General features: G+C 55.0%; 2 protein-coding genes across 17 annotated transcripts in view; one reads left to right on the top strand and one right to left on the bottom strand.

Annotated features, from left to right (window-relative positions):
- TBX5 (T-box transcription factor 5) overlaps positions 1 to 22,716 on the top strand; it is an 86,894-nt gene that overhangs the window by 23,493 nt on the left and 40,685 nt on the right. The window contains exons 1-4 of one of the 8 annotated variants that reach the window (XM_038575193.1): positions 17,018 to 17,163; positions 17,783 to 17,921; positions 19,583 to 19,767; positions 21,460 to 21,554. In XM_038575193.1, the coding sequence (XP_038431121.1) occupies positions 19,621 to 19,767; positions 21,460 to 21,554 (242 nt within the window). In that variant the 5' untranslated portion in view covers positions 17,018 to 17,163; positions 17,783 to 17,921; positions 19,583 to 19,620. Of the gene's footprint in view, positions 1 to 6,779; positions 6,902 to 13,313; positions 13,428 to 15,280; positions 15,678 to 17,017; positions 17,164 to 17,782; positions 17,922 to 19,349; positions 19,768 to 21,459; positions 21,555 to 22,716 lie in introns of those variants that run through there. The other 7 variants (XM_038575196.1, XM_038575198.1, XM_038575194.1 and 4 more) reach the window with 7 other exon arrangements.
- Positions 3,967 to 15,033, bottom strand: LOC119866157. Of its 9 annotated transcripts, none has more exons than XM_038575201.1 (4): positions 14,375 to 15,033; positions 11,054 to 11,229; positions 5,921 to 5,993; positions 3,967 to 4,200 (listed from the first exon to the last, which is right to left on the bottom strand). In XM_038575201.1, exons 1-4 carry the CDS (start codon positions 14,726 to 14,728, stop codon positions 4,141 to 4,143), a joined length of 663 nt encoding a protein of 220 aa, XP_038431129.1. In that variant the 5' UTR covers positions 14,729 to 15,033; the 3' UTR covers positions 3,967 to 4,140. The 9 variants fall into 9 exon arrangements, 2 of the variants coding, with proteins under 2 accessions (XP_038431129.1, XP_038431130.1); XR_005379185.1 differs by lacking the exons at positions 3,967 to 4,200; positions 14,375 to 15,033 and adding exons at positions 4,219 to 5,236; positions 10,148 to 10,583 and having other exon boundaries at positions 11,054 to 13,446; XM_038575202.1 differs by lacking the exon at positions 3,967 to 4,200 and adding an exon at positions 4,222 to 5,236.

Raw genomic sequence — 22,716 nt, 5'->3', positions numbered from 1 at the left:
GCTGTACAAACATCTTCCTTCATTAAAATCTAAGTGCCTCCAAGTAAATTACTGATGCCTCATGGGAGATGAGTCAACATACAGTGACTCACTGTCTATTTATATAAATCGAGGCATGGCTACCTGTTGAGTGATGAGGATGAGGGTGGGTGGGTGATAGACTCAACCTGACAGCGTACCACTGCACTGTCATAAAACAGTGCCTAGATCTTCCCAGGTGTTTGAACCTACATCCTTGCTTTTGGGTTTTGAGCTGCTGAGGACATTTTACCATCTTAGGTTCTTTCACTGCCACTCTATAGACACTTCCTTTGGGGATGTAGCACAAACTGATGTCTCATCTGGAAGTTTCCTCTTTCTAAAGATATGTGTCCAATATTTCCCTGGAGACTTGAGTTGAGTGGTCTGAAGCAGAAGTTTTGGGGTTATCTGTCTTGCTCAGCAGGGATCAGCTCGAAGTACGTGTGCCATAGTGCATCTCTACTTAAGGCATTCTTCAAAATCCGTATTTAAGCAAGCAGCCAGGGAAAAATGGGGTCAGGGGAATCATTAAGAGTTACTGAGCACTCGGCAGGTTGCAAGTGGTGATACCTACCATTTAAGTGTATGTGGGTGACACATATTACAGAGAGTCATTTAACTATCTCCCTACTATGATAAAGCGAGTCCTGAAATTATTTTGATTTTAGACATGAAGAAGCCGAGGCTCAGAATCTGTTAATCTATCAGACCATGTGATCTGTAATTGTCAGTGTTCTGAACTTGAACTCAGGTCTATGGACTGTAAACCACACCAAATTGTCATCAGCGACATGCCAGGCACCTTCGTTTCTCCGAAGCCACTTCCCTAATTCTTTAAGCATCTTCCCTGCATCAAGCTCGTGTTACAGATGACAAAGGTGAAGCTCAGAAGGAGTAAGAAATTCATCCAGGGGCTCATGGTAAAAAGACGTGGATCCAGATCTAGAGCAGCAGCTCCCCTGTTGGTTTTCCAAAATGCCCGCCTCGTAGGCACTGCCCTCATGATGTCCCTCTGACTCACCATGGCTGTGGATTTTAGTTATCTGGACACTGGAAATGTTCCCGTGGGTCTGGGTGTGCACAGATGGTACCGGACCCCTTGTTACACATGGAGTTGAGTCCCCTCCCAAATTCCTACATTCAACTCCTAACTCAGAATATAACCTTATTTGCAGAGAGGTCTTTATGGTGGTAATTAGGCTAAAAGAGGTCATTAGGGTGGGGCTTAATCCAGTACAACTGGTATCCATATAAAAAGGGGAAATTTGGACACAGAGATGCCATGAAGGGAGAACACCATTGCTGACACCTTGATTTCAAACAAGCTTCCAGAACTATGAAATGATAAATGTCTGTTGTTTGAGCCACTCAGTCTGCGGTACTTTGTTACAGGAGCCCCAGGAAACTAATCTAATCCTAAGGGAGACAGGGAGGATGACTCTGAGGATAAACTGAATCCAAACTCAACTGATGCTCATGGCTGGCAGGAACTCCTGCAGGGGCCACTGGGTGCCTTTGGTGACCAGGGGGAGTTCAGGGTGGCTCATTTCAAACTATTCTCCCTAGAGCAAGCCTTCAGACATGCCTGATTAGGGTCAGGATTCCATTTACTTGGAAAGACGGGCTTGCCTTGGTACTGGCACATCTGGGAGCATATGCCCTGGGATATGTTGACCGGCGTCTACGTGCACATGGAAAGCATCATAGAGACACTTGTAGATATCTGCTCATTTTTAGTTACTGGCTAAATGTCAGATACTGATCTAGCCTGATGATTGCACCAAATGAATCACCGTAGTTCACATTTATGGATTGCTTGCCTGGTACTTTTCATTGATTATCTCATTAAACTCTCGCCACAGTTCCATAAGGGAATACAATTATTATCCTCTTTTCACACATGAGAAAACAGAGTCCTAGAGAGACGCCAGAGCGCTGGTGCATTTGCGGGACAGGCTCTTCCCCCAGCAGATGATCAGCGACAGGGTTCCATCCTCCTAGATTTCTGGGGAATGTCCCCCAAGAACCTCTGATTGGATAGAATTTGGGCACGTGCTTATGGTTGAACCAATGGTGTGGTTGGGGGATGGAAAATGCTAATTGACCATCTGCAGGTAAGAAGAACGAAGAAGGGGCTAGTTCCAAGAGAAAACCTGGGCTCTGCGGCCAAGGGAGGAAGCAGGTGCTGTCCTCTGTGGCTTGACAACCTGTGTAGGGACAACCTGCGGCTGTTCTTCTCAGATGGAGTTCATGCAGCCTGCCTCACTAAACCCAGGTCTATGTGTTTTCCATGAACCAGGAAATTGGTGCTGTGTAGACCAGGCCTTACAGGAATGCTCCCTCACTCCTTATCCACACTAGTTTCCACGGTTTGAAGCTGGAAGCCCCAATCTATTTCTGATGCCTTAAATAACCAACCCTGGAAATCGAACCCAAGGCCTGAAATTGTGCAGCTGGGACCTTAAGACTCCTTTCCTTGGCAAAAAACGGGAAGGTAGGGATAGTCAGGGCTGGATTCAGATGGGGGCTGTGTATCAGTTGTCTACTGCCAAGGTGATGCCACATAGCAGGTAACCACCACAACGGCGGCTTCACCAGTCATGGTTTATTTTTGCTTATGTGACCGGGTTAGCTAGCGGGGTCAGCCAGGTGGGGCTTGCTCAGGTATTTGTGGTTGTGAACAGCAGACATGTAGGTGGCTTTCCCGGGCTGGGCTGGGTTGTCTTATTTCTCTGGGGCCTTGGCTGGGACAACTGGCTGATTCAGCTCAGTGTCTCATCCTCCAACAGGCTAGCCTGGCCTCTGGATGGAGATGGCAGATGGACAAGAGAGTAGAAACCCATGTGGTGTTGGGTGTATCTCTGTGCCATTGGCCACAGCAAGTTGCAGAGGCCGAGTCCAGAGTCAGGGTGGGTGGTGGCCATGCAAAGGTGTGAGTACAGGGTGGTGTGCTAAATTGGGGCATTCAATGCAATCAATCTGTTCCTCTAGTTTCCTGATAAGGGGACTCCCAGGAACTGAGACATTGTACCCCAGCTAGCAGAGAAATGGGATCATCTCACTCTCAGCCCCAGACCCTGGCCTCATGGACAGCCAGATGAGGACCATGAAGCCAGAGAGAGGGCTTGGCTCCATTCAGTCTTTCAGCCATCCCAGTGAATGTTTCTTCAGGTTCTGGATGCTGGGGGATGACCCTTCTGGTCATCTTCTGGGGGACCCGGGCCTGGAAGTCAATGGCTAGACAGCTTGGGTTCTTAGCAGAGATACAGGAGGTGCTGTAGTAGCAGTGGGAGGGGCCCCTACCCCGCAATACTGAAGTCACAGAAGGTCCGCTGCTCTCCCTCCCCACCCCTTCCCCTGGAACTGAGGCCAGGGCTCTCCAGGTCCTTCCTGCTTCATTCTCCTGCCCTTGCCCTGCTTCCTGTGCCCCAGAAACCTTGGTCAGAGGAGACCTGGCTCCTCCTTCCAGACGTTGGAAGCTGGCACTCCTGTCCTCCCTAGGGTCCAGGTGTACATGAGGCTACTGAGCCTGGTGCCTGACCTCCTCTTCCTCCCCTTCCAGTGCTGGGCTGCACCCCCAAGCGGCCTCCACTCCCTGTCTAGGGAGGTTCAGCATTCTTTAGGATTGTGCTTGTCTCAGCTTATGTGTTGTCGTGCCCCAAACATGTCTTTGTTATTCTAAGCCTGTGCCTGACGTTTAAATATATTGTTTCTTTGTCCCATATAATAACTACTGAGGCTGGTATTCTTATGAGACTCATTGTACAGATGGAGACACTGAGGCTGGGGGAGGCCAAGAGGCTTGCTCAGGTCACACTACTCAGGAGTGACAGGGAGGGACTCCAGCTTGTGACGATGCCCAGGAGCGGAAGGACCAATCATGAGGACTTTTTTTTTTTTAAGATTTTATTTATTTATTCATGAGAAACAGAGAGAGAGGCAGAGACATAGGCAGAGGGAGAAGCAGGCTCCTGCAGGAAGCCCAGTGTGGGACTCAATCCCAGGACCCCAGGATCACATCCTGAGCCAAAGGCAGATGCTCAAATGCTGAGCCACCCAGGTGTCCCTCATAGGGGCTTCTTCTGGAGGCCTTTCCCCCCAGAGATCTCTGCTCTCTCCTCAATTCCTGGTCTCTGTTCCTCTTTGTACTATAACAGAAGACAGCCCTTCTCCAGGAGCCTAAGAGAGAAATGGAGGGATGGGTCTGGAAACATGAGTTTGAGAAAGCCCAGCAAATGCTCCTTTTAAGTGGACATCTTCTGCAGCTTCCTAACTCTGTCCCAGGAGGAACTTGGTCCTCTCCCTTCCTGACCCCGGGACCCCCACCCCCACCCCCAGGGAAACAGGAGGTCAGGAGGTGGGCGACAGGCCAGTGAGATCAGCTAGAAACAATTCTTTCTTTTCTCCCAGTGACGAGTCCACACCCTGGCTACATAAATCCTTTCTTTTATTTTTATTATTATTATAGCCCAGGGTCTAGCATGGGCCATAAACGGATTTAAGAGGCTGCTAGAGTATAGAATTTAATATATTTGGCATCATTAAAGAGTGGCGCAGCAAACCCACTCGGAGAAGTCCGCACCCCTCCCCCAACACCACCCCTCCCCCTCCATCCCACAAATCCTCCCAGCAAAGGTTTCCTGTGGGGCAGCCCTTGCTGGAGGGAAGGGCGGTGGGGAAAAGAGCAGAGGCAAGGAGGCCGGGAGGGTGGAGAGGACACTGGGCAAATGACCAATTAGGGAGACTGGGGGGAGATGGGACAAAGCTTTCTAGATAAGCACAGTTTTTATCAGCCTATAAAAATACCACTTTCACTAATCTCCTGGCTCCTTCTCCAGGCTCCTGGGACCAGATAGAGGGGTGGACAAAAGGAAGGTCCACAGGACAAGAGAGGGGAGGTCCAGGGCTGGGGGGCACTTGGGGCAGGGAGAGAGGAACTGTTTCAGGGCTTCAAGGCTCAGAAAGCCAAAACTGTGCTACAGGTTTTATTTCTCCGTCCAAACGTATCACTGTTTAGACTTCTATCCTGTTTTATTGTCTGGAGCAGGTAGTCCTGTGCCCTTTATTGATTCCTGATATGTCCTCTGTCTTCACATCTTTGACTCTGAGTCCAGCTGTTTAAGAGCTTCATATACTTTGTTCAATAAGTATCTCTCTAGCATCGACTGTGTAAATGGGATGGGCGCCACGCTCTCTGTCCTCAGCAGCTTAGAGTCTGAGGTGAAGACAGATAATAAACAAGCACATAACAAAAATGATTAGGAGGCATGTCCATGAGGAGAGCTGGGTGGGGAATGGGTGGGGGGAATGGAAAGTGCAAAGGCCCTGGGGTGGGAACAAAGGTGGGTGCAAATGAGAAACAGAGACCAAGATGGGTGGAATGTGGAGGCGGAAAGGAGGCCAGGAAATGAGGTGAGAAGGATGGGCAGGGGCCAGCTCACACAAGGCCTTAAATATGTGAGAAGGAGCTGGGATTTTATCCTAAGACTTTTGAGGTGCCATTTTGGAGGGCTGTAAGCAGGGATGGGATGGGATCTAATACCTCATTTTTGCTTAGGGGCAGGTAGCTCATGCTTAGGCTTGCACTAAGCCAGTGGGTGGAAGGGTGGTGGTGGCAGTGTGTGTGTGGAGGATGTCCTATAATCTCTCAGTGTGGGTTGCACTGGGGGCAGAAGATGGGGATCCCAGTCATAGCTCTGCTCCAAAATCCTGAGGAGCTTTGGCAATTCCTTTTTTTGATCTCAGTTTGCCCACATGTAAAATTAGAGCTGGATTAGTTAGCACTCAGAGCCCACTCTAGGGTCCCTCCCTCAGGTATCGGTCTGTGTCAAAGCCTCGGGCCCTCTGCTGGGGTTGGCAGGTGGCTGAGAAAGACATGGGCTGCAAGGTGAGGATTTACCTGGAGATGGGCTTCTCTCTTGGCTGCTGCAAAACCCGCACGTCCTTCTTCCCCTGAACTGGTCTTGTCCAACCTAGTGGATGGGGGTGGCTGTTGAATCAAGGAGTCTATCCAGAGGACCGTCCCCAGGCCTTGGAGAATGATCCCCGGTGGGGCCCACCCAAGTACTTCTCCTGGGCTGGAGGCAGCCCCTGAGTGCTCCTGTGTGCATGATCACAGCAGAGGAGATGTGAGTCTCCAGGCCGAGGGGGGAGGTGGGGTGGACTGTGGACATGGGGACTGAGTGTGAATCGTGAATGAGCTGGTGTAAATGCAGCTGTGCGCAAAAGTGTGTGCATCCCGGCACCCAGGCTGGTGTGCATGAGACTTGGGGGGGGGGGGAGGAAAGATTATAGTTGTGTGTGTGTGTGTGTGTGTGTGTGCGTGGTTTTCTGTGTGTGACTGTGGGCTGGTGTGACAGTTTGTCATCATATTCGTGGCTGAGTTAATGTCTCCATATGTGAGTGACCATGATTGTGTGTCTATACGTGTCTGACTCGCTGTCTCTGGGGTGTGGCCATGTCTTTGTGTGGCAACGAGTAGGAGACTGTGTGTGTGTGTGTGTGTGTGTGTGTGTGTGATTGAAACAGGAGTGTATTTGTGGATATTTGCCTGCATGAGGTTGCATGAAACTGAGGACAGGTGTGTCTGTGTGTGTGTGAGACAGACAGACAGACAGACAGAACTGCGTACCTAGACATGCAGTGGCTGGCTGTGCATGGCTGTGTGAGCTTTAACTGACTCCCAAATGGCTGGGTCTGGGGCATCTGATCGCTTGACCTCTTGAAGACAGAGTGTCCTGCCAGCAGCATCGGGAGGGGCGGGCTCAGGGAAGCCAGCTTCCTCCCAGCACCAGGGGACAGAAGTGGCTGAGGCCAAAGGCTGTGTTCAGGGTGTTCAGGGCCGTGAGGGGCTGGTAGCAGGACTGGCTCAGCAGCCCAGGTAAGCGCTGTGCCCCCTCCCCAGCTCCAGAAGGACTGCTGCAAGCTACCCTGCCACCCCTTCAGTGGCATCAGTCTGCAGGGCTGCAAGGAGCAGACCTATCAGAGGGGGAGCCCACCAGGCCACCTGGACTTGGGGGACAGTGTCATAGGCTGCCTGAATCGAGGGAACCAACTTCCAAAAAGCAAATAGGGTTGGGATTCAGAGTCAACTCTGTCCCTCCGAGATTGGGGGAGGGCCGGGATTGGGTGCGCAGGGAGTGTGTGCACCAGTCGGGGTGGCACAGTGGCCCCGGGAGTGGGGTGTGCTTGCGCGTTACCACCTGGCCTCCTTGGCTCTGCCCGCGGGGGAGGTAAACGCGCCCCGCCGACTGGCTGGCTGTGCATCGGGCACCTGACTTTTCCAACCTGCCCAGGGTGTGGGGCTTCCCCTGAGCACAGTGGGGACGGCTCCCTCCACTCCCAGGCACCTCTCACCCAGTTCCCAGGAAGTGACTGTGGAATCTGGTTCCAAAAATAGACTCTGGTGGCGCAGCCGCCTGTGGACAGCCCCCCTGGCCCCCTGGGGCAGGGGTGGGGGGTAGTTGGCAGAACTTCGACTGCCTTCCAGGGGGCCCAGGCCTGGGGGCTGCCACTCGGAGCTGTTGGTAAAAATAATAATCATAAAAGTGGTCAATAAAAACGGAGGGGAGCCGAGCGCTAGGTTATGAGCCCAGGACACCACTTGACCTGTGGCGATGTTTGGCTAGTGGCTGCCCTGCAGGCTCAGCGCACACGGAGCCTTTACAGAAAGACACCCAAACCCACACAGGCTTGTGCCACACACTTGGGATGGGTGCGTCGCAAATTCACAGGTGTTTTCGGGTAAGGAGGCACACAGAAAAAATATACATATAAGAGGAAGACATGACAACACATACACACACACACACACATAAACACACATGCATACACACAATGGCAGAGAGACACAGTTTCTCCACAAGTGACTTCACGTCATACAGAGAGACCCAGGGATAATGTCATATTCAGCCAAACAGAAGGGGACCCATGGCCCAGGCCTCCAGGTGGAAAGTGGAACCTTCAGCTTTGTTACAAGAGGTGGAGCTGCGAAGGAGGCTGGGAGTGCAGGAGGGTCCAACCTTCTCTACACCCAGATTCAGGTGTCCTGGGGGCAGGTGCTCACTCCTGGGTCCTGGGTCCCCACCAAGACACACCAGGAGCCGGTATGTGGGGCCTCTGGGGAAGCTGTTGGGGGTGAGGAACTGGCGTTTGAGAGGTCTGCGAGGAACCCCAGAACAATCGAGCTTGGTGGTGTCTGCCAGCAACCTGAGGGAGAGGGGTGTGGGAGATATGGGAGATCTGGAACCGTGGCCACCTCACAGAGGACGCATCTGGCATTTCCCTGGAAGGCCAAGGGGTTGGCGGACCCCAGGCCGAGGGAACCACGGCGTGGTGGCTTCAGAGTGGGGACCCCTTGCACCTTCCTTTGGGTTGCTCCTCCCAAGCTCTGGATCTCAGAGTCCTCTTCTAAAGAAGTCCTTCCCTTCCTAACTAGTGGCAGGCAGCGCTGCGCCAGGGGCTGGCCTGGGAGGAGTACGCATAGGGCAAACAGGTGGCAAGAAAAGGGGTCCAGAAGCAGGAAAGCCAAAGGCCAGGCCTGGGGAGGCCTCAGGACCAACATAGGCCTCTAGATCCATGATCTGGAGCTCCTAGAAGGCTTGGGACCTTCCTGAGACCTGCCATTGGGACCTGGGGGCTACGGGATCCATGTACACCCTGAAGCTAATGGGTCTGGGGTGGCACAAAGATGGTAGGGCCACCCTGAGGGCTGAGCTGAGCGTCTGGGAGAGGGACACAGGGGACCTGCAGGCCAGGCAGCCACAGAGATTGCTGCCTCTGTGCCTCTGAGGGGGGCACCCTCTCAGCACACTGAGCCCACAGCCACCTGGGCACTCTTGCTCTCCAGCCACTCGGGATGTGGCCGGGGTTCCCTTCCACACCCTCCCTGAAGCTGCAGAGCCTGAGGAATGGCAAGGAGCTGGGTGCATGTCAGCAGAGGCTGTGTGACCCAGGCAAGTCTTCACCTTCTCTGAGCTACTTATTTGTTTTTAAAAAAACAGTCAGGCGCATCTCATCCTTGCCTTCCCCCACATCCCACCCACCCCCATTTCCCTCCTGCCAGGTGGCAGCTTTCACTGGGGCTTGAGGCCCTGATGAATATGGGCCAAGGTCTGGGGACAGAACACTGAGGTTTCTAGAATACCAGCACCTCTGCGTCCCCTCTCCCATCCTGCTAAAGTTCTCTTGAACCTGAGTCTGCAGGCTCACCCACACAGGCCTTCTTCTCCTTCCTGGGTGGGAGCGAGGAGAGGGGATGGAGACAGGACAGAGAGATCTGAGCCCTTGCTCCAATTGCTAAGCTTCCAGCAACTGCCTTAGTTTTACTGAATGTGCCTTTAGATGTTTAAAATGGGTCCGTTGTGCTTGCCTCAATTTAACAGACTCCTCCCGTCCCCTTTCCCTTCCCTGGCTTGATAGAGAAGCCCTGTCCTTGCAAAAAAGTCACTCTGGTTGAGCGTCTGCCTTTGGCTTAGGTTGTGATCTGGGGGTCCTGGGATGGAGTCCTGCATCGGGCTCCCTGCATGGAGCCTGCTTCTCCCTCTGCCTGTGTCTCTGCCTCTCTCTCTCTCTTATAAATAAATAAATAAATAAATAAATAAATAAATAAATAAATAAATAAATAAAATCAATCTAAAAAAAAAGAGCCACTTCTGGCTTCTGGAATCAGATGGCCTGGGTTCAAATCCCACCAGAGGGTGCCTGTAGCCTCAGGAGCCACCTACCTCATGGAGCTATCAAGAGCTAAATGAGTGTCCGTAACTGTGTCACAACAGCTCCTGGCCTGCGGTAAATGTTAGCTATTATCACACCTCAAATGCTGGCAGATTTTTGAGCCTCGAATATCCACATTTCTCTCTTTGGGTTGTGGAGACTCAAGCAGGACTCTTCTGAAAATGTTAATGGAAAACGCTTAGGGGGGAAGATGATGGGGGCTGCTTCTGCTGGCTGCATGGGGCTCAAGCTGGAAAGAGGTGAACGGGACTACTACTGGCCACGTGGGAGTTTTGGGGGAATTAGACGCTGAGTTTTGTCTTCCCTGACCAGCCTGGAGATGGACGGTGTCCCCTGCAGAGAGTGAAACAGAGGGGAGGACCCTAGAGGAGGAGCCATCCCAAACCCAAACCTGCAGCCAGAGAAGTCTCAGCCTGCACACAGGCCTGGATCCCTTCTCTCTGAGGCCCGTTTTCTCTCTGGCTCCCTCGATGGCTCCTAAGTTGGTCAGTGCCCTGGCTCTTTACCGGAGCTTGCTGCCTCCAAAATGGAAACAGAAAAGTCAGCCTGTATGGTGCACTGCCCACCTCCAGAAAAAAGAGGGGCAGTTCGCCCTACAGGTTCAAGAAGAAAGTAAGAGAACCCCAACATACTATTTTAATGCCGTTTATATTATATCCACAATGGAAAATGTTTTCTGTAAAAGGAGTATAATGTATTCTTTCTTTCAGTAAGGACTTGTAGACGTGAAAGCCACAATTTCTCCTTCCTGACTGTTCCATTTAGAAGTTAATCCAGGCAGGCAAAAGGGTTGTTTGAACCAATGCAGGGAGCCTTGAAAGCCAAGCCTATTGGGGTGAATAGTATGTGTGAAGAGACCCGGCTGGGATTTTGGAGTTCGGGCTTGGGTGAAAGCATCCCTCCCACTGCCTGAGCCTGGGCCTCTGAGGTCACCACTGGCGGGCAAATCCAAGTGGGGGCTTTTGCTCCAGATCTGAACCCATCCAGCAGAGACTAAATCTCGATTTTCTCCTCTGTTTCAAAGATGGGGCGTTTGTCAGTCCCTGGTGCGTTGAACCCACACGGGAGGCTCTGGAAAGCCCAGAGCCACAGGAGGAAGAGCCTTGCAGGCCTCAGAAGGCCCTACTCACTATTCCAGGAAAGCTCAGTGGTCCTGGGGTGCCCCCTTGTTGAGAGCATTCAAGGGACTCCTGGGTTGCCATGGTGACCAGGAGCCTCCCCAACCCCCCACCGCGCAGAAATGGTCACCAGGAACTTTTCTTTGCCACTAGCCTGTCAGTTGCACCCCAAGACAAACCTCAGTTTCACCCCAGGGTTTTCCGGGTGTGTGTGTGCATGGCAGCTGGGCGTCTGGGGTCTCCGCTTCTGGACCCTTCTGTCGGGATCGCCTCCAAAGGCCAGAAACCCAGCTCTAGGAGGCCCAGAATGGGGGTGTGGTGTGGGGGTACTGGCTGCGGTGCTCAAGGCCCCGGGCTGAAAGGGAAGAAAAATTAGAGGTCTTGACCAAGCAATCGTTCTGGTGATGGATCCTTCTAGTTTGGGGTCTGGCCGCCCTCGTCATCTGCACCCCCACACGTGTCCCTTCACCTCCTCAAAGTCATTACTAGAGTTTTCACTCACAGCTGGGGGTGGGGAGGCCACTCTGTCCTCCACCCCTACCTCCCAGCACCCCTGCAGAGCTCCTCCGCAGCTGGGGCCTGTAGCCATGGTCCTGGCCAGTTTCTCCTCGGAAGACAGAAGCGAGGGATACGAGGCGTAGCCACCCAGATTAAACTGACAATTCCAGCGTCCGTAGAAGTGCTTTTTAGGTTCTCTTTGACCCAGGCATGTCCAAGTCCGAAAGCTTGGTCAGACCTTACAAATTTCCAAAATCACTGGCCGGGCTTATTTTGCCTATAAAGTTGTTACCTGAATCATCGACTTGACTAGGAGATGTCAAGCTGGACTTTCCTAAAGGGGGGTGGGGTGGGGAGTGCTCTCCCCTTTGTTTGCTTCGCTGCAAATAGACCGAGTTCTGACTCCCTGCAGCGCAGACAGGAACCATGTCCCTTCCCCCCTTAAAGAAAGCGCTTTATGAAACATTAGATGGAGTTCTCGCCGGTGTGGACGTCTTGCTCTGTGAGGCCCAGGCTGGCTGGAAGGAGGCCCACGGGCAGCCAGAACTGGAGTCGCGGTTTCGTCTCTGGTTTTGAATCCGGCCCTTTGAGCAAGCTTAACACGTGTGGATTTAATTTCCCTTTCTTTCTCGCTTTCTTTTCTCTCCCCCCACCCTCGTGAGGGAACAAGAAAAATAGTCTGCTGTGTCGACAGCGCGACACCGTTCCCTTTGCCAAAGAAAATTTGTCTTTCCAGAGCTCCCGAGAGCAGTGGGTTCCCAAATTTCCACTGCACCCTCCAGTTGAGGGAGGGAGTATCCAGACAGCCAGACCTGGAGGTATTAGCCTGAGTCTCTATCAAACTGGGCCAGAGCCCTGGGATTCAGTATTCTTTCCCCCACATCTTTTGGGGGCTGTGTGGACAGGCTGACTACACCGGAGCCCAGGTTCTGGGCTGCAGATATGGTTGGAGCTCTCAGGCTCATTGTGGACCACGGGGTAGGAGGTGGCTCCAGGTTCTCTCTCAGTTCAAGATCCTTATCCTCCTCCTCCTTGGAGGACTCTCTAAATTGGAGGGGCAAGAGCAGAGATGCTCCTTTGTATTCCTTACCACCTTCTCGGCTCTTTGGGAGCTTGCAAATCTCCAGCATTGAGATCTCAGCTGGGCCCCTAGAATGATGCTCCCACTTCCATTTCTCATTTTATTATCCTGATGGGGGGGAGGAAGGGATCTCACTCTCGCCAAATTTGGGGGAGCGGGGAGGAATATTTCCAAAGCACAGAACATCAGTGTGAACAAGCATAGCAGCAGTAGTAATTCTCAGTGAAAATACTAGAGGAGAATATTGGATATTAAAATAATGGAAATAGCTAGTATTCTTCCCACATGCTTCTTGTCCAAAGGGAAGCAACTAGGAATGGAATAAAACATTGGGAAGGGAGATACCATGGTCCTAGAAAAAAAAAAAAGAACAGAGCCAGATTTAACTAGGCAGGAGGGGAAGTGACCCCTGAGAAACTAGCGAATTTCTCTCCCTTGGTCTGGCTCCCTTTTGCAGAATGAGTTGGTCCAAGTTTCGTTGGTCATATCTATTGTTAAAATTCTTATTTCATTTTTCCAGGCCTCTCTGCCCTTCTCCCTACTGTGGCCTCCAGTAGACACCCGAGTCAGGCAGGGATGCGTTGGAAAAGACGCAGAAAAACGAGGGTGTCTTCTTCAGCCAGTTTTTTTTTTCGGGGGGGAGGAAAGAAATAAGGTGGTGTGCGACTCCACTTTCTTAAAAACAGAGGCAAGAATGAAGATCCACAGCGGTCTCCACTTAACTTTCGTCTAGTTTTGTTTCGGACTTTTAAGTGGAAACCTCTACCCTTCTACCCATGGTGAAATTAAAATCGGGGCCAGGTTTTTGCAAAACGAGGAAAATGCATTTCCGGGGCAAACCCAGCTGCCAGCAGGTCGAGGCAAGCGGGCGATGCCCCCGTAGCAGAAGGGGAAGCTGCCTGCCGCCGCCCCTCTCTTCGGAACTCGCTCCCCAATGACTGGGCGAGAGAATGAAGATGCTCGCCCCGGCTGAGGTCTTTAATTTACTCGGTCGGCGGTCGGGGCTCCGGAGCGGAGCGTCCGGGACGGCGGGTCGGCGGGTCGGCGGGTCGGCGGGTCGGGGCCGCGGCGGCTGCGGAATCCTCCGCGAGCCGAGCCGGTCGGGGGTGGGATGCGAGAGAAGGGAGCCCGGCGGAAAGGAGCTGAGCGGGCCCGGCCCGGCCCGGCCCGGCCCGGAGCCGCCTTCCCCGTCCCGCCGCGGGGCCCAGGCCTCGGTTTCCGGCCCACCTCGGCCCAGGGGCGCAGCGGGAACCCGTCTCGAGGCCTGGGGGCGAAGGATTTCGGCTTCCCTGGGCGCCTGGGAGCAAGCGCTGCACCGTACGGGCCTCGGAAGGGGAGAGCAGAATCGTGGATAACTTGGGAAACGAGGGAATTTGGGGGGCAGTCACTGCGGCCTGGCCGGGCCGGGGACGCGGGGCCCGCCCGCTGGGAGCAGCGGGGTGTGCGGCGGGGCGTGCAGCAGGGTGTGCGGCGGGGTGTGCAGCAGGGTGTGCAGCAGGGTGTGCGGCGGGGTGTGCAGCAGGGTGTGCAGCGGGGTGTGCGGCAGGGTGTGCAGCGGGGTGTGCGGCGGGGTGTGCAGCAGGGTGTGCGGCGGGGTGTGCGGCAGGGTGTGCAGCGGGGTGTGCGGCGGGGTGTGCAGCGGGGCGTGCAGCGGGGCCTGCGGCCGGGCTGGCCGGGGACGCCCGCGTCCTCTCCCCGCGGGCCTGACCTTCGCTCCCGGAGCTGCTCGGTCGCGGCGGCCCTGACTGCGCGCTGCCGCTCCAGTCCCAGAGGGCCGGGGCCCGCGGCCAGGCCGTGCTCCGAGAGCCCCGGGGGCGAGGGCCGGGCGGAACCCAGGCTGGAACCCCGCAGCGGCGGGCAAGGCCGAGGCCGAGGCCGAGGCCGAGGTCCACCGCCCTCCTCCCCCGGGCGGGGAGCTTACCCTCGCGCGGGCCGGCGCTCGCTCGCTCGCTCGCTCCCGGGCAGGCCCGGCTCTTCCCTCCGCCGCGCCGCCGGGGGCGTCTACGCAGTACGTTTCGCAACTGCACCCAGCGCGTTTCCAGCTGCGCGCAAAAGCCCGAGAGCGCATCCGCCGCGGGGCGCTTTGAAGTCCGTGCCCACCGGGGAGACCAAAAATAATGCGAATCGTTATTGCCAAACAAAAAACAAAATTGAGCGTCTGCCCCGGTGCAGGCCCGGCCGCTGTGATTGCTCTCTGCAGAAACCCCCCTTCTATCCCCACCCCGCCACCCGCGGCACCCCGCCCCCGCCGGCACAGGCTGGGGACGAGTTGCATCCCCGGACCCGGCTAGAGCCGCTCTCGCAGGGTGGGCTTTCTCTCGGCGAGAACACTGCGGACGACTCTCTCCCTCTTGGCCTCCACGCCTCGGCCTCGTTTCCCCTGCGCGGTAACCTGGCCACCCCGTCCACGCAGGTCTGCGAGCCGGCGCTGAGTTACCGCGGCCCGAACGGGGCCGGCCCAGGGCGCCCCAGAGTCGTCGTTCTGAGAGCTCCTCTTTGGAAGACAAGGACCACAAAACAAAACAAAACAAAAAACAAAAAACAAAAAAAACAAAAAAAAAAACCCTTTTTAAATAATAAAGGGACTCTCGTGCCTCCTCCGAGGGACCTCGTTCCGCCCCCCCCCCCCCATCTGATTTCTTCCCGGGGCCTTGGGCCGAGGTGCGCTCCCACCTCCCTTGCCCACCCTCCCCTCCCCCTCCCCCTCCAAGAAAATCGATCTTGGCTCTATTTGTGCCTGATGTTCGCCACCCCCATTTCCCCGAAGAGCGCTGGGTTTGTTTATTTCTTTATTTATTCCCGCGGCCGAGGCGTCTGGAACTTGTGGCTGCGCAGCCCGGGACTGATGGGCGAAGACGGGGAGAAATGAACCTCCGCGCTGCCCCCCAGTCGAGCGTGACAGCGCGCGGGCCGGTTGCGTGACTCGTGACGTCTCCAAGTCCTATAGGTGCAGCGGCTGGTGAGATAGTCGGTATCGCCTGGTTGCCTCTTTATTTTATTGGGGTATGCCTGGTAATAAATAGTAATATTTAATTTGTCGAAGACCACAAACCAGCTTCGAGCTGGGAGGTACATACCACTCTTGACAGACGCTGGAAGAAGGCTCGGCCTAACGGGGGTCTTTTTTGGGGGGCCCTTTGCAAACTCTCCACTTGAACCCCCACTCCCCAGCAAGGCGCCACTGCCGGCTTCTGCGCTGGAAAGAAGAGGTGGGATTTTTGGAGGTGAGTGTCCCCCTGGACAGCTATGGTGGGGTGGTGGTGGTGGTGGATGGGTTTCGCTCAGCACTTCACCTGGCCTGGGCCCCCTGGCTTCCCGCCCCAACTGGGTCCGGCTGAACACCCCCTCCCAGAGATGCTGTTTTTCACAGTGGAAGTAAGAATGGACTCTCTTGCATTTCGCCTTGGACTGTCACCTGGCAAGAATAGATTCCCGTCCGAGGTTTCAAAATCCCAGTTTCGAGTGGTGGCCAGAACCAAGTGAATCTGGCCAGGCAGTTACTTGGGGGGAGTTCAGATTTGCCCTCCCGGGAGGGGCCTACAATTTATTTATGGGAATTTATTTTATCCGCAAATCTCTGAGAATTTAAAGGGATTGGAGAAGTCTTTCTGGATTTCCCCTTCCTTTTGCCAGAGGCGCAGAGATTCAAGCTCATCCTGAAGCGATGTTTGTTTCCAGTCTTTGGCCCGGGGTCGCCTCCTTAGCGAGCCCAAAGTCCTGTGAGCTGACAGTCTGAAACGGTTGAGGGTGTTTTCACACAAATAAATAAACTGCTTCAGCGGCAAAAGGTTGTTTGCAAAGAACCTGGAGGGAGGAGTGAGAACTGGAGCAAATGCTGGGCTGGCTTTCTCCCCCTGGTCGCCCCACTTTTAGGGACGGACAGTCCACTTTGTAATTTTGCAGCGGATATGTTACATCCAGCTGGCCTCTGATCTCCAGCGTGTTTCTCCTCTCTGCATCCCTCTTCCCAGGCCTGCAGGCCCACGTCTCTAGTCAGAGCCCCAGAAAGGAATAAGGTGAGGGGGTACGGGAGACAAGGGTGGGAAACCATAGGAAACCCTGACATTTAGTCCCAGCTCGGATACTTGGTGCTCCAAACTGGGTCTGCTCAGGCTAAGACCTACTCACTGTGTTTACGCTTCTATTGACCTCTTCAACCCGCAAAATAATACATTTCAGAGAGGGGGAGGGCAGGGAGAGGGGCCGAGCCAGTCTCCCATGACTGTTTGATTATTTTAATAAAACTGGGTACTGCCTGGCGTACACCTCCCGCCAGGGAGGTCTGCTGGCCCTGGGGGTGGGAGCCCCCCAGCAGTTTCTTTCTTGGCATCTTTGATCTGAGCCCCCATCCCAATGCACCTTCACCCTGCCTTCACCCTGGAGTCGCTGGGAGTTGGGGTGGTGAGTGGGGAGGGGGAGAGATGTCAGGGCGGCCGTCGGCGGCCAGCCGGGCCAGGCGGGGTCACGCAGCACTGTCTTGAGGTCAGCGTCGGAGGGAGAACGTAGGCCAGGCTTCAGAGGAGGCGCGAGGCGTGTGTGTGTGTGTGTGTGTGTGTGTGTGTGTGCAGCGTAGTGTGTGCAGACTCCGTTCTCTGCACAGCCGTGTCACTGAGATTACTTCCCGGGCAGAAGCCGACCGGGTTTGCGATGATTTGTGCAGGATTTTTTGCAGCCTCTGAGCCGAGCTCAGAGAAGCAGAGATGGATGGAGGTTGGGAAGGGGGTGGAGAGGAGGGGTGAGCTCGAGGTCTGGGTTTGAGAGTAGTGCTGTGATTTGAGTGTTCGGGAAATCTAATGGAAAAGGTGGTTGGGGGAGGGAGCGAGAAGAGAAAGGGAGGGAGAGAGGGAGAAAGGGAGGGAGGGGGGCGGGTAAGAGGCAGAGGCAGGCTGTGTGCAGTGGGAGCTAGTTGGATAGGCAATTTCAGTACTTTGTAAGCATCAAGGCAGCCCAACGTCACTGAGCTCAGCTGAGTCGGCTTGTATTTCTGAGAGAGAGAGAGAGAGAGAGACTGACTCTCTTCCTCGGATTCCAGAACTTTAACCCTGAAAGCGGCGCCCAGAAAGGACCTTGACCATTCCCACAGCTCTCTCCTATCTCCCAACTTCCCCTCCTGAGGGGTGCAAGCAAGGAGCGGGCCCCGAGGTTATAACGTTCAGGGTGCTCGCTGCGGCGGCTGCTGCGTGCGTTCCTTGGAGCCCTTCTGGCGCCTGACAACTTGGAAGTCTTTAGGGAGAGCGGGAGAGCGAGCGAGCGAGCGCAGAGCGGAGGAGGTGTGTGTCGGAGGTGGGCAGTCGCCGCCGAGGCTCCAGCGGTGGGTGATCCTTTGTAGGCAGCGGTAGCGGCTAGTCTGGGCGAGGAGTCCCCGGCATAAACCCCGGAGCCACCATGCCCGCGCCCCCGCCTCGCCGCCGGCTTCCCTGCTAGGAGCCAGAAGGGATGTGGTGAATGCACCGGCTTCGCCCAGCGAGGTAACCGTCCCTGCAGATGGCCCGGGAGGCTCGGGAGGGAGCCCTCCGGCCCAGCCAGCTCCGGGAGGCGCGAACGGCGGGACTCCAGCCCGACCCCGGGCTGGCGGGGAGCTCCGGGCGCGTGGAGCCGGTCGGCCGGCCAGCCGGGGAGGCGCGCGGCCCCGGAGCGGCGTGGAGGGTTGCAGGACGCGCGGCCTGGTTCTGTCAAACCGCATCTAGCTCGCCCCCGCCAGCCCTGAGCTGCCGCCGACCCAACCCGGGCGCAGGATGGGCTTGTCCCCGTGGCCGGCGGCAGACTTGAGTGCACGTGGGGGCCGCCAGCCCCAGGTTCTTTTGTTGCAAGAAGGCTGCGAGGGCTCCCATCCCCGTGCCTCCCGAACCCCAAGGGTGTGGCGAGGGAGGCTGCTCCGGAGACGGGCCTCCGAAGCCGTCCTCCACCGCCCCACTCCGGGTCTCCAGCCACCGCAGACCTGGGGTTGGCGGAGTGGGGGATTCAGCCTTTTGCTTTAGCGGCTGCTAAGCTTTGGGGAGGCCCTCCTCGGCACCCTCCTTCCCAGTCTAACCCGGTTTCGAGGGAGCAAATCCTTACTTGGAAACGTGGAGGAGATTGGAAGGCGATCAGAGCAAGAGGCAGGCTCCTCCGGGCTTGAACAGTTCTGCAGCTGTTATTTTAAGTGTTCCAACCTCCTAAGCCCGCCACCCGGGCCATTCTACCCCTTGCGTCGGGCCCAGGAGGCCGATCCAACCATTGCAGCCCAGAATTTATCTGGAACCCTTGATATCCTCACGGACTGGAGCTTGGGCCTGCACTTCCAGCGAGCCAGGCCCGGCTACAGCTCCGAGAAACTTCCCTCGGCCTGGCTGGCTCGTCAAAATGTGCGTCCCGGGCTGGAGAGCCCAGAGAACGCCGGCCGGGCGGGCAGGGGCAGGGACAGAGCGCGGGCCGTGGGCGCCCAGGAGCGTGCCTCCCTCCGCACCGCCGCTTTCTTTCCTCGGCTGTTGGGCTACTTTTCGTTTTTTTTACCGTTGCAAAAAGTTGAGGGAAAGCGGGAGGACTTTTACTGTTGAAGGACTTTTAATTTTAAGGCCTGCAACTGATAAAGGATGAACGTGAATTCTCCTCGGGACCTGGTCTCTCTCCATCTGTAACATCTTTCCCCTCCTATGTTTTTGGTTTTGCAAGAGGCGGGTTACTGCAGGCATTTTGCCCGCTGTGGAAAATATTCCTCTTGCGAGTTTTCGTACACAAAGCTGTGATGTCCTTCTGTGAATTTGACAGAGAAAAACAATTCTCGAAAGGACACTAGGTTTTTGTTTTGTTTTTGGTTCGTACCCAATGGCTTCCAAAAATACCCAGGCCTTATCTTTATTGGCTCTTCCAGAAGTCCAGACAAATTTGACGGGCAGCTGGCTTATCGTGGGGAGCCTGCGCAGGGGAGATGCGGGCCTCGCCTCCTCCTGGTCTGACCCGGGTCTTTCGCAAGAGGTTGTGCGTGGTCATAAAGTAGTAATGATGATAATAATAAGGGAACCTTCTGCAGCCTCCTTCAGCTGGGAACGGAGGTGCTGGGAGCTGGACACTGGGGACCCAGCTGCTCCCTCCTGTCACTAGAACCTTGTTTCCAACCTTCTTTTTCTCTCTCTCTGCTTCCTGTCCTCAGAGTAGGACCCTGCGCGGGCACAGGGCGCCGGGCACACCATGGCCGACGCAGACGAGGGCTTTGGCCTGGCCCACACACCCCTGGAACCTGACTCAAAGGATCTACCCTGCGACTCCAAGGCCGAGAGCTCGCTAGGAGCCCCCAGCAAGTCCCCGGCGTCTCCGCAGGCTGCCTTCACCCAGCAGGTAAGGAGAACTCTAGCCGGAGGCTCTTTGCAGGAACCAGAGGCCCTCCCGCAGGGGAGGGATGGGGGTGGGGTGGGTTGCCCCTTTCCCATAATTGTCTTCTTTCCTTTTAAATCCCACTAATTCCACCTTTCTCTGCCCCGTGTCCCCCAAATATCAGAATACTCCAATCCACTTCATTGTGATGATAATCTTTACGGCCAGAGGATTTTGGAAATACATTTAGGTTGTGAGAGAAGTCTTAATTATCTGGCTATTTGGGGCCAGCTAACAATAGCCCAGATCATTCCTTTGCTGCTGGCATAGGTGTAGACTCAGCCCCCAGCACCTCATTAAGGGCTGGGTCAGCGGCTGCTTCAGGCCAGCGTGAGCGATGGCTTGACCCCTCTTCAGATCTTCCGTAGCCTTCGCCTCCGCCCGCCTCCTCCGCGCCGCCGCCCAGACCAGGGAGTTGCACTATTTGTCTTGGGCCGGGCTCTGGAGGGCTGGCTCACCCTGGCCGGGTGGCGGGAGCAGCATGGCTTTGCTGAGAGGTTGCAGTAGGCTCCCCTGGGTGGAAGCTGGGCCCCGAGGAGAGAGTGAGGCCTCGGGTGTGCTCTCTCTACCCTATTCCCTGGGCGTTCTGGGTGCTCAAGGCGGCCCGTGTAGCCCTTGATGATTTAAATAGGGTGTCAGATGGTGCGGAGCAGGGTGACATGACTAGAAGAGATATTTGGATATAGCCAAAACCTTTCTTTGGGATTTCGATCAATGTCCTTCCTGAGAACTTCATCACCTGTCTCTTTGCCCTTCCCGTCTCAGGAAAACACATGTACGGTTGTAGAGAAGCAGAGGGCAGTGGGCACAGAGCTTGGGAAACGTAGATTTTTTTCCTACGGAAAAGCAAATCTGCTTATTAGTTGTGGATTATTGCAAAACGAAGATTTCTGTATGTATATTTTTTGCATCGGTTTTGTAAAATAATATTTAGTTGAAAGCGGAAACGTTGAAGTTTCGGCTGTGCCCTGAATCGAAACAGCTCGAAGTGAACGAAGTTGGATGTGAGGAGAACCTAGAAAATGTGTTAACATACGCATTTGAGAATTAATATTTTGGGCTGTGGGAACCTATTCTCATATAGAAACATTTTTAAATTGAGATTTTGTTCACGGATGTTTGTGTTTGCACCGCCATGGTGAAATGAAACACGCGTAGATATGGGATTTGCATGTCTGTGTGCTTGTGTGTGCCTATCTGGGCGTCTACAGAAGAATGTTCTGAGCAGGCTTTTTGAGATCTAGTGTTTTTGTGTTTGCTTTTTGCTTTTGTTTTTGGCTGCATCTTGGCTGAAAGGGATTGAGATTGGTCCCATTTTGGGGGTCTCAGCCTGTCCTCCCGTGGACATGCTAGAGCACTGAGATGTTTGGGGATTTTTCTCTGGCTTTGTGTTGGTGGCATTAGAAGACAGCAGTGCACCATGGGGGTTACACGGGGCAAGCACAGGGGTTCCTAGGCAGGGCTGCCCGTGTTCCAGAGTCCACACAGCTCTGCAGTGGGCTTGATACTATTCTCAGCTTTAGAGCACAGAGGCTCCGAAGGGAAGGAACCAGCTGTGTTTGGGGGGGAGTTTGGGGAGAGTTTGGGGAGAGTTTGGAGAGGGAAGTCCTATTGCTCCTGGGGTTCGTCTGTGTGACTTTTCTCTCCTTCCTCTAGGGAATGGAAGGGATCAAGGTGTTTCTCCACGAAAGAGAACTGTGGCTGAAGTTTCACGAAGTAGGCACGGAAATGATCATAACCAAGGCTGGGAGGTGAGCTGGCCACCTCTGCGGAGGGAGGGCCTGGGGAAATCATGGGGGAGAAGGAAAGGTGTCTCCGAGAGACAGAGAGGTGGAGAAGGCAGAGGGGCAGAGAGAGGCGAGAACAGTGTAGAGCAGAGAAAGGGAGCGAGCGCGCCAGAGAGGATGAATGTATTTTGTTTCACCCGATTTGGGTTAAAGGTGCCTGGAGAACTCCTCCAGTGACCTCCATTCCTGCTGGGAGAAACGCCTGCAAGATTCACCTCCGAAACGGGGCATTTCTCCCACTCTTACAGAAGGAAGAGTCGAGGGCTTGGGGGGCTGTGCTCAGCGGGTGGATTGGTAATGGGACAAAGTGGGACGAGGCGGAGAGAGAAGGGAACCAGAGAAGCTCGGAGTGGGCACAGGGATGAGACCCGCTTGCAGCCTTGACTCCTGGCCCCCACCCTCCTTCCGGCCCTGCCTGACCTTGGAGCGGGTCCTGTGTCCCACCCGATTGCCAAACTTTGAATCGTCGAATGTATTCGCTACCTCTTTCATTGTTTATAGAAAGCAGGCAAAGCCTTTGAAACTGAACCGGGGCTCGGCCGGGCTCTATATACAGACACCGATAAACACGGCAGTTTCGCCAAGACACTCACCCCAGAGTCCCTCCTAAAAGCTCGCAGTTGTGTGTGTGTGTGTGTGTGTGTGTGTGTGTGTGTGTTTTGCTGGAACCGCTAGCTAGCCGGCTGGGGGAGGCTGCGGGAGGGTCTTGCCGCTCTGTAGCTCAGCGTGCCAGCGCGTGTGCGTGCGTGCCCCGGCCTGGGCACATCCTCAGCACAGGCCTCCGGGTGCTGGGCTGGCCCTCCGTGGCCTCAAGGGCAGAAAGCCTGGAGTCAGCCCGGAGCAGGCGTGTGAAGCTGGCGAGGCCAGTAGGCCCAAGCCACCGAGTGTGTGAAGGGGGAGGGTGGAGCCACCTCCCCAGACGCCCCCCGGTTCTGCAGCCGAAGCCTCCCGCAATAAACTGACAACAGTGACATTTATTATTATTTGAAATTAAACAATGTCTGCTCCCCCGCTCGGCCTGAGTGAACTAGGAGGCGCGTTCTGTTTACACTGAAGGAACTAAGCTCTTCTTCCCATTCTGCCGAGGAAGGAAAGACCTGGCCCGGGCCCCCTCTCCCCCGAGCCT

The sequence above is a fragment of the Canis lupus genome, chromosome 26 (assembly GCF_011100685.1).
Source record: "Canis lupus familiaris isolate Mischka breed German Shepherd chromosome 26, alternate assembly UU_Cfam_GSD_1.0, whole genome shotgun sequence".
Classification (NCBI taxonomy): Eukaryota; Metazoa; Chordata; class Mammalia; order Carnivora; family Canidae; genus Canis; species Canis lupus.
The sequence above is the reverse complement of the archived record's forward strand: the minus strand, read 5'-3'. Positions and strand labels throughout refer to the sequence as shown.

Excerpts from the sequence above, each read along its gene's own strand:
- LOC119866157 (XM_038575201.1), bottom strand. The coding sequence starts at position 14,728 with ATGCAACTCGTCCCCAGCCTGTGCCGGCGGGGGCGGGGTGCCGCGGGT. Across the intron at positions 5,994-11,053 it reads AACCCTGGGGTGAAACTGAG|GTTGGACAAGACCAGTTCAG; the intron begins GTTTGTCTTGGG and ends CCCATCCACTAG. Across the intron at positions 4,201-5,920 it reads AGAGAGAAGCCCATCTCCAG|GCTCCTGGAGAAGGGCTGTC; the intron begins GTAAATCCTCAC and ends TTTCTCTCTTAG.